Here is a 10,799-nt window from a genome sequence, read left to right as displayed (position 1 = left end):
GCACCTGATTCAAGATATTTGTTTCCTTTAGGGAAGAAGGCTGTAATCTTGCATGACTTATGGGTTAAGACTCCAAAGGAAAGATGTTAACTTGCCACTCCATAGAGTCTGAAGAAAGGTCTTTTTTTTATTGCTAAGTATTCAACTTTTACCAGTATTTGGAATAATCTTTTTTATTCACACTTGACTAGGGGACTGCAAATATTCCTTTCATAGGTAAATCACACTGTTGTGGTTCCTGCCTTTGTGACCTCAGGAACAGATGTACACATAGCATTGTATTTGGAGATATATGTTAAATTAAGTCGGAAACTGAAGGTAACGTGCCAATAGGTTGTTGTTTCTCTCCTGCATTTTTCCCCGGTGAACATTAAGACCCAGAGATAATCCGTAGAATGATTAAACCATTCAAACAAAAATCGCTGCTATAAATAATTTCCACAAAATTTCACTTTCAATGTAATTTGGAAAAGAAGGCACATTCACATGATAGGGCTGAAATGCTTGTAGCTGTATGATCTTTCTTTTAAAATCAGGCAGTTGTCTGGTTTCGTCTAGGATTTACAGCACAAGATCACTGTTGGTCTTCTCATCAGGTATTTTAGATTAGGACATCTGTTTTTTATCATCATGCCCACTGTGTTCCATTACTGTGTATCTCTCCTGTTTGATAGGGTTGGAGATTGGTTTTTGAAAATAAATCAAGTTAAGGACAAAAATTACTCTAGACAGATAACAAGAAGATGCTGGGGGTATCCCCTCCTTCCCTAGGGAATGGGAGCAAATTTAATGGAATTAATCTACATGCTTTGTCTCTACATGTGTAAGCTCAAAGATTTGTTATGAATATAAGAAAAACCTTGATTTTCCCACAGCACAAAAAAAAGTTTTCAAAAAACACCTCACTCTCTCAGCTGCCAACATATTTGGAAAAAATACGATAAAGCCTCTGTGTGAGACAAAATTTAGACACATACAGCACAACAAGGAGCTCAGATGTTTCTGTGATAAACCACCATGTTCTTCTAAGAGCTGCTGCTTTAGCAGCTTCTACAAGCTCTGTTAATGCTCCCAGCTGTTTACTTGTTCTCAGGTGTGAAATCAAATGCTGAGAGGGTTGGGCTGGGCTGTGGCGTGACTGAGTATTCATCACTGTGTTCTTTTCAAGGAAGGATCTGGCAAGCGACACCATGTAGGTCATACCTTAAATATGCGCATGTGAATATAAAAACTTCAGTCCTGAGGAGTAATTTATATGAAATGACTATTTGCTTATTCCCAGGAGAGTAAGAAAAGAAAGCATACAGGTAGTAGGAGAAAGTGTTATTGCATGGTAAGTAAGTCTTCCCCTTCATCTGCTCTCAATACCATCTGGATTCTGTAGGGTCAGTCAATATCTTTCATCCTGCTCTGGTCTGAGCAGCATGATTAAATGGGACCATTTCCACTAAAATAACTTAGAAGCCTTAGCACATAACCAGTCAGAGGTTAAGTGATCTTAAGTCAGGACTTAAGATCCATTTTATTCTCTAGAATTTATATATATAGAATGAAGTTCTTTGGAATATGCCTGATTAAGATTATTTTGTATTCTAATATAGCATTGGTTTACCTATAGAGGAAAGCTTGTTTCTTCTACCTATGGTCAGGAGCCATTCTTCAGTGACTTCCCTTATAAACGGAGGAAACTGAGTTGGAATAACTCCAGGTACAGTGTGTGACATGATGCAACATTGTTGCAACTCATCTGCAACAATAACACACATTGCAGCAGAAACGTAAAGAAGCAGAAAGAGATTTTGGTTTCCTAGAATTTATATTTGAACTCTAAGCACGCATATGATTCTGTAACAAAAGCCACTAAAATACATTAATGTGAGATATGTAGGAACCAATATCATGTGAATGTAACCTTTATCTGGATGTTGAATTTCCACTTATTTTACCTTGTAGGATTGATTACATAGTGAGCTACAGTATTTTGTATAGCTACTAAATAAAGAATGAGTACGAGACTTTTCATGGTCTGGGAAGGAAACCTCTAGATCCATCCCTACACTGTTACACAGAAGAAAAAGTTCAGGGAATACAAAACTAGTCACTGTGATGGAGGAAGTGGTCTTAGGAAAATAAAGAACCTTTTAAACACATCTATGCCCCGATTTGCGGTTGAGCCACTGTGCAATCCTGGGCAAATCACTTAGATTTTATCTGTAGTATATAAAGTAAGATGCTGCAGAAATACCAAAAGTGACTTTGACTGAACTGTGAGAACTACTTTTTTTTCCTCACCTCACTGAAATTTTAAGGTTGTGAAAAGCTGGAACATGTCGCATAGATCATGTGGTACTTGGATAATAAACTGTACATTTGTCAAATTGGGTAAAAGATGTCAAGCCATTGAAACTCTTGGGTAAGTTTGTTTGTTTGTTTGATTGGTTTGTTTTTGAAAAAGAAGAAAGCCAAATACCTTAATAGGATTAGGGAATTTTAGTAAATAAAAACTCTTATTATTTCTGAACCCGTTTTCCTTAGGTAAAATGGAATTTCTTATAAAATTGCACTGTGGAATTAAGTGGAATAATCCTTAGATCTGGAAATAAGATTTTTTCTGTATTGGTTGTTGCACTTCTGCCTGTGTATGCAAGGGTACCATAAGGGTCTCAGGGAGGAGTGTAAACTGAACCTAGCCCGGTTGGTTCAGTGTGCTTATCAAAATGACTTTGCTGTGCATTTGGGGAAACAGCAAGCTGACCTTGTTGGTCCCTGTGTTAGGTTTGGGAATGTCTGTGATTCTAGTTAGGGACCCTGGTGACTAGCTCTGACTCTTGAGTTGTCAAGAACAACCCCAGAGCTTGCTGAGTTTTTAGGTAGCCAACAGAGCTGGTGCCATTTCAGCAGTCACTCAAAGCCTTGAAAATATTGGAAAATGCATTCCATCACAATTCATGATGGCATTTCTGTGCCTCCCTGTGGGCTTGAAAGGCTGCAAATTCAGAATAACAGACTGGCTCTTGGGCTTCTACCAGGCTTCTGTCATCCGTTTCTTGCCTCTGCGTGAGACTCTATGAGTTTGGGAACACAAGATGTCTCAGATGTGCTACTCCTACAACACAGATATGAACATTACAGGGGTGAGGGGACTTGGTTCTTTTTAGTAAGGAAGAGTTTAGTGCAGTGTGTTGGTGGGAGATGCTCTGACTGCTGCATGGCTGTACCACATCTCCCTCCCTGCTGTGCCACCTGACCATTATGTTTTGCCTGTGATCCATTAGTTTGGGGCCTGGGGTTGGGGGGCTGGCTTTGAGAGGCAGGTGCTGTGGTAGGGAACTAAGCTGGAGACAAATGAGCAAATGCCAAAGATGCCTGACAACTCGATGCTTCTTGAAGGTCTTAAGGGCTGATACCCTTCAGGAAGAAGGGGACGGAAGGGATGGGATAAGTCACCTCAAACTGGGGAAAGGGACCATGTAATAGCAACAAAGTGAGCCAGCTCTTCTGTGAAGTTTTTTCTCATCTGAAAAACATCAATTGTAAGTTTGCAATCTCACTTTTCCTTATTTGCATGTGAATAAATCTGTTGCTTAAATACTCTGCAGAAAATGAATGAGGCATTTGTGTGTGTACTCATATTTGAAAATATGAACTAAAAATCTAGGAAGCCTTTGTACACCAACCTTTGCTATCCCCCATTTAAGTTTCTCTGAGGCCCTTTCATAAAGTACTCTTTTTACTTATAAGAAAAGCATGTATTCTTGCCATGTTTGTGCTCTGGTATTTGTGCTTTGCCTCAGAGGGAATAGCTGTTTTTGTGCTAACCCTTCAGCTCAGTGTCTGATCCTACAATTTTCTTCTCTTTTCATCTCTGATCTTAGATGAGCAAATATCTTGCAAATACTTTCACAATAATTGCAAAGACAGTGTAATAAACCACAGAACTAGTTCTGGTGATGGTGGTGAGTTATGGGAAGTGTTGTATGCAAGCAAGAAAGCAAACTGCAAGAAGTTGGTTTTCAGAAGCAGAAAAAGTAAAAACAGAGTACTAAGGTGGACTGAACAGTTCAGAGGTGGAAGGATATTCTTATTTTGGTCAAAGCAACACTAGCATTGATGTTTTGCTTTTTGCTTTGTATTCTTTCCTTTTTTCTCTCTCTCTCTAGAATATATAAACATTTTAGAGCAAGATAAGAATCTCTCATTTCTCTATTTTATTGTAGGGCATATTACTTATTGGTTCAAATGCAGTAGTTTCTTTCCAGATGCAAGATGAAAAACCTCTACTCCCAGTTATGAGCCGGAATAGGTTCCCTTGGAGCAGGTCGGATGCCTGGGTGAAATATTCCAGGCAGTTCTTTTACAATGACATTGTAGTTGTGATACAGGTGGCAATTGTATTAGTACTGAGAGTGCTTGCACTCAGAAATTTTGCAGGTAGGTTTCTTTGAGGGTAAAAACCTTGCAGATTGTTTTTTTAGTGATGCACTATTGCTATTTAGAAGACTACTTACTTCCATGGGAAAAAGATGTGCAAAGTTCTCTGCATTAGTGTTGGCTGATATTTATGGAACAACAACAAATACTAGTACAGGAACTCAGATCCAAATTCCTCTAAATTTCATGAATATTCTAATCCTGTTTATAATCTCTGCATTTTTTATTTGTCTCTAACAAATACCAAAGGCATTATTTAAGTATAAGATAGCTTCTTAAGCAGTTAGGACAATCTTTTTCTGAGGAAGTTGCCCCAGAGAAAGTTACCACATATAATGAGGGGTGCCTTTTAGCCCATACAGACTTGCAAATTGGAAGAAGTGTTATGCATGTGATAACTACGCAGGAGTACAGAAGACAATCTAGACTAGTTCAGCTGCCATCCCTCACTGTTTTTTAATTAGTTACCTTAGTTTAGACACCATAATCAGAAAATTATTATCTTTCTAACTGCCTTTTCCCATTACTATTTGGCAGCCCTAAATTCAATTTATGCTGTAAAAAAATTCTCTGGAAACTCTTTTAAAGAAACACATTTATCTTAGAAAAGTAGCTAAAGCATGTGAGGGTTAAATGTAACTTTTTTTCCCTTAAGTGTCATTTGCCTGATTTAGAATTCTTTAATAGATACAGAGCAGTGCAGAACTGAAAGTATTTTTAATTTCAGTGCTTTGTATATTTACAGAGGGATTACAACAAACTTCTACACTTTATCTACATTTTAATAGGTCAGTGTGAACATATGAAGAGTATTAAGGTGGACTGCCTTACTTATTAAACTTACGTGAATTCGTCAAAAGCCCTCAGCAGTTGTATGCAGTAGGGGCTGGAAAGACATGCATGATTGAGGTCATGCATCCAGCCGGTTTGTAAGATGATCCCTCTGTACTGAGCCATCAGCCATCCTTAGCATAGGGGCGCACTCATACACGCATTCCTGTCAAGTCATCTTGTGAAAGGCTGCTTGCTTCCAGCTTGGCTTGAAAGTGCAACCTTAATAAAACTCACTGAAGCCTGAGAGAAAATAGCAGTTCTGCAGCAGATAGTGTAGGGGAAAGAGACTGGGATATGCATATGCAGCTGCCTAAAGCAGGCTACATGCTGGACTGTAACAGAGAGGAAACAATAAATCTTAACTACTATGCAATAAATATTCCCAATTTTAACTAAGGAAGCTATCCTCACAGTGAAATTAAAAAAAACTAACAGTTTATCCAAGCCTGATTTTTAAAGTGCACTGCTCCAGTCCTTTTTCCAAAGACTTTAAGGGAAATTAAGAACAATTTTAAACAAAGAGGAAGAAAAAGTTTTTCTTAAAGCGGGAAAAGAAAGTAATAATAACATGTCAGTTTTCCTTTCCTTTGCTTTCCTGGCAGCGATTCTTGCTCATATAGGCTGTAATAACCAGCGTCGGGGTCCAGAAGCCAGTGGGAGAAGATTTAACCGGATTCAGCATGGGCAGTGCACCTATACTTTCATCCTGCCAGAACAGGACGGGAACTGTCGTGAAAGCACGACAGACCAGTACAACACAAATGCTCTTCAGAGAGATGCTCCTCACGTGGAACAGGATTTCTCTTCCCAGAAACTGCAACATCTGGAACATGTGATGGAAAATTACACTCAGTGGCTGCAAAAAGTAAGTGTTTCTTTTTTTCATTTCTCACTAAATGATTTTTTGGGGGCATGTTTATGCTGCTAAAAGTTTTCATTAGTTTCTATGAAAACAGAGGTAATAAGGACTGACCTAGTTCATGGCTGTGTAGGAGAGAAATGTTCCAGCCAGAGTGCACCCCTCTTAGTGACATTGCTCTTGGGAGCAGAATTTTCTTCACTTTACTGAAAGATGCAACTTTAAAAAAACTTTTTCTCAAGAGGTTATGCATGTGAGCCAAAGAACACAAAAATCCTCCAGAGACTCTACTGACAGAATTTACTAAGTATTCTTATAAGCTCTACTTATAGTTCACAGATTCAGATCAGATGTCATGCAGGATACCTGCTACTCTGACAGCAAAAGGGAGCATTTTTAAAAAATCAGCATTTAAGGGCACTGGATTAAGAATATAATTGCTCCTTCATAAATAACTCCTGTAATACCATTCTACCCAGCTAATTGCTAAAAAGAAAGAAGAATGTATATAGGCATTCTCACTTCAAAACATCACAGTAAACCTTTTTAACTGTGTAGATTACAGTGGTCTTGAAACAGCCTGTTTCAATTTGTGTGTGTATATGTGCATTATTTCCAAAAAGGGGAAAATGGGTTACAAGGTGTTGCAGTACCTTAGTAGAAGTAATTATTTTTAAGAACTTGTGCAATAGCTCTAAACCTCTAATGAACTTTTCAGTGTTTTATGTGTGCAGTGGAGTTTGAGTCTGAAAAGACTTAAATATGTGAATAATTTCACTCATATGAGCAGCCCCACTCAGCTTAACAGGATTACTCACTTGTGTAAGACTACATACCTTGCAGGATCTTGTCCATGCCTTGATAATGAAAATGCTTTGGGATAGCTGACCAGTAAAACTAAATAAACAAACAGTCCATGTGTAGTTATCTGTGATATTTCCATTCATGTGCTGCCATTTTGACCTGGCAAAACTTAGAAAATTGCACCACTGAGTGATGCAACTAGTTGTGTGATATGGCATAAGAAAATTGCTGTATGTACCCATTTGAGAGACATATGATTTAACTCCAAAACAAGTTCATATTAAGAAGGAATATCAATAAAACTCTGATGAAGACTCTACTAGGTGGGCTGAAACTTCATATTAGCACAGTTACTGTTACCTATCTCATTTACAAGTTTTGTTTCATCCTGACAGTGTACAAGACAGAAATATGTTAAAAAGCACATACAGTCACCCCAATTCCCCTAACTCTACAAAAATCTTTACAGAGGATTTCTTGATTACTTGGTAAATTAATTGTGCTCTTGAATATCTGGATTTAGCAAGAGAGAGAAGATTCTGTGCAGTAAGCATATGACTATAAAAGAAAATATAACCAAGCATTTAATTTTTAGACTACTTCCCTCTTTTTTTGTAATATTTTGGTCTGCTTTGGGGAGTATAAGGCTGGAAATGAGGGGATGTCTTCTTTAGAAGAAAACATTTCTTAAGAAATTATTTTACTGTGCTTTGAGAGGCTGAGACAAGCACTAAAGAGAAGAAAGATGTTTTCTGTGTTTATGCACACATGATTTTACTTGAGCAAATTGCCTGCTGAATCATGCTTCTAAGATTTTACTTATTCTGTGTTTGTCCACTAGAGACTGAACTAAGATCACTGTTTCACTGTGAACTGAACATGAGGAAATATGAGTCTCTGGAGTGTGAATGTCTGAGGGTTAGTCCTTTCACACTTTGGAGGGAAGTGATTAAACAGGTAGGAAGCCCAGTGAAAGGGGTTTATATTTGAGGACTGTTTTCTCCTGCAATGATTGTAAAACTGGCTACAGGAAGAACTATCCCCCTCCTTCTTTCCCTCCCAGCCCCCAACCCTCTGCTCCCAGGGGTTTGCATAAAACTGGGTTTGTGCACGTATCCCCATGTGTCAGTTTTCCTTGGAATGAAAGGACCTGTTTCTCTGTGTGATGGAGTATGGCTCACTCTGAACAAATGAGGCTGATGCAGATCCTTTATAGCATCTCTGAATACTGAATTTGCTTTGTTGCTGTTGCCATTACAAAGCATCTCAGCCATAACTCATTTCCTTTCAAAACATACATAATGCCTAAGTGTAATGAATATATTATGTAGATATCTCGCATCTCATTTTCATACTCTGCATTTATTTTTCCCCCTAAATTAGCTACACTAAACAGCTACAATGCACCTGCTGTGAATGAAGTAAAGAATATTTAATGGTTATAGGTCTAGGACTTGAATAGTTATAATCAGAAATAAAGTTTAAGAATTTGAGATATAATCTAAGTTACACAAAGGAAATATGTTTATTACTTCAGGTAGTAAATTTCAATAAAACTTCCATAACTTTCAATAAAACTGTATGTAGACAATGTTTGGCAAAGTAAATTATTTTGAATTGTTATCCTGTGATATTAGAAAAATATTTATTACGAAAGTTTGTAAGAATCATGGTTTGATTAAATCTCTAGTATTTTAATTTAATTTTTTTCCCTTCCATATCTAAACTCTCAGATTTCTAGAAGGAAAACAAATATTTCTTTGTAAAACAGGCAATATTTTTTTTATGCTTAAAACCAAATTGCTTCTTTGATGACCTACAAGCTTGACTGTAGATAAAAGTACCCTTGCTTGGGGTGCCAATTATAGGCAATTAAAGCCCAGCCTTGTCCATTAGTATTTGCATATCTATAGTCAGTGTGACTGGGGTTGGTTGAGAAACCAGGGACATGGCAAAATGCTCTGTGCAGAAACTACGCGGAAGAAGATGACTTGGTAAACATTTTTAGAGATTTTCCTAGAACTGTTTATTTTAATACCGGATAACTTTCCCCATTGTTTAAGCTTGGGTTTCATTTCTGCAATGTGTTTATACTGTTAGTTCAAAACAAACAGTTCATCACGTATTCTTTCTTGCAGTAACTGACTGGCACATGTGACCCTGTTTGGTATTCAGTTGCAGTGTCTAAGTATTGCCAAAGAGGAGTTACATGAAATGTTATCATCATGTCTTGCTTAGGAGCTTGCTTTTGGCTTGCTGAACTTACAGTATCAATGGGACATAACGTACATTCCAGATAGCTGTATAGATGAGTGTTTCATATACTTATCCTGCACTCCAAATGGTATTAATAATTGTTATTACACTAATAAGTGAGTTTTACACGATCCAATCTTTCTTTTTTTCCTGATTGTTACCTAAGCAGAATACATAAAAATTTAAAATTAATGCTTAATGATAGTATAGTATAAAAAGTTAACTCAGACATCCAAGTTTGAGCTGAAAGTGAACCACAATCATTCCGATCAGTCAGTATTCAAACTTAGACATATTTTTTTTCTTTGCAAATATCGATGGCACCACTACACTTAAACCAAAAATAAAAGAAGTTTCCTTTCCCTTTAAAGTGCCTGTTCTGCCACCAGCTGCAACAGAACAAGCATAGAATTACAATCTGGATTCAGTCATTAAAGAAAGAAATTAAGAACATTTTTTCTGGGATATCTACAACCATTTGATAGTTTACTTTAAAGTTTATTCTTATGATGGTTTTGATAAATTAAGTGTCTATGCCATTCTCTGTGACCTTTACTGAATTCCTTATTTTGCAGCAGTAACAATGCAAATGCTCACTTATTTTTAAACATGTAAGGAATCTAGGTTTTGAGGGGGCCAGTCATTATATAGAAGAAAGTGGCTTTTGGAAAGACTGGTGTCTGTCATTGAGTGCTGTGGCTCCACTGAAAGTCTGCCCCTTTCTTCTGTCTTTACCAGCAGGACTTATGTCCCGTTTTCTGCAATGAAATATGCTTACATGTGTGGAGTGGCTGGATTTTACCTTGGATTTTATATGGTTTGTTGAAGATGGGAAAATTCCTTACCTGCTACTCTTGCTGTGAAGCTGAGTGAAAAGTTCCATTTTATTTATGATTATGTTTCGCTGGGCATTTTGCAATATAACATGTGACCTTAAAGTCCACATAATATTCAGATGTTAAATGCAACTGGGAGATCCATGATGAACTTTGGTTAATTCTTACAATAAAAGCAGGTCATCAGATTTGGAATCTGCTATTCTGCTTCTATGAACATTACTAACATGGCTGTGTAAAGACTGGCTTCCTGGTAAATCTTTCCTCTTTCAAGGTAGACCAGAGCTAAAAGGAAACAGTGAGAAAATTTATTCCAAAACTGGGCACTAGTCTTCTATTTGGCATCCAGCTTGAACCTGTATTTATTTTCTAGACACAGAGGTTATGTTTACTACTCTAGGTGCTTCTTTTTGCTTGGGAGTCAATGAATTCTCATATCCAAAGTAGAGTCTCACCCTAGTGACATTTGAAGTGTAGTTCCCACAAACATGTTGTATAACAAAGGGTGAAATTCAAATTAGTGGGATTTCCTATATAATGTGTTCTATTCAATGGGTAAGTATATATATAAAAGAAAAATTTAAGGAGCAAATATAACTTCACAGAAACAAACCGATTCAAAGAAAATACATGTTTGAGTGTAAAACCAAAATTGCTTATTTACTCCCAAAAATCTCTTGGCCAATAATATGCCTGCATATTAAAACTTCATTAATAAAATTGCTGAAGTCCTTGGGATATTCTGATGTACCCTCAAGAAAGAGGTGAGACTTCAAATG

General features: G+C 37.2%; 1 protein-coding gene across 1 annotated transcript in view; it reads left to right on the top strand.

The window, feature by feature from the left end:
* Positions 1 to 5,541: 5,541 nt before the first annotated feature.
* ANGPT1 (angiopoietin 1) overlaps positions 5,542 to 10,799 on the top strand; it is a 160,445-nt gene continuing 155,187 nt past the window's right edge. The window contains exon 1 of the mRNA XM_027717682.2: positions 5,542 to 6,130. Within this exon, the coding sequence (XP_027573483.1) occupies positions 5,834 to 6,130 (297 nt within the window). The 5' untranslated portion in view covers positions 5,542 to 5,833. The remainder of the gene's footprint in view (positions 6,131 to 10,799) is intronic.

This window comes from Pipra filicauda, unplaced genomic scaffold (genome assembly GCF_003945595.2).
Source record: "Pipra filicauda isolate LSUMZ 115617 unplaced genomic scaffold, ASM394559v2 scaffold57_size4234018_pilon, whole genome shotgun sequence".
Lineage (NCBI taxonomy): Eukaryota > Metazoa > Chordata > Aves > Passeriformes > Pipridae > Pipra > Pipra filicauda.
The sequence above is the reverse complement of the archived record's forward strand: the minus strand, read 5'-3'. Positions and strand labels throughout refer to the sequence as shown.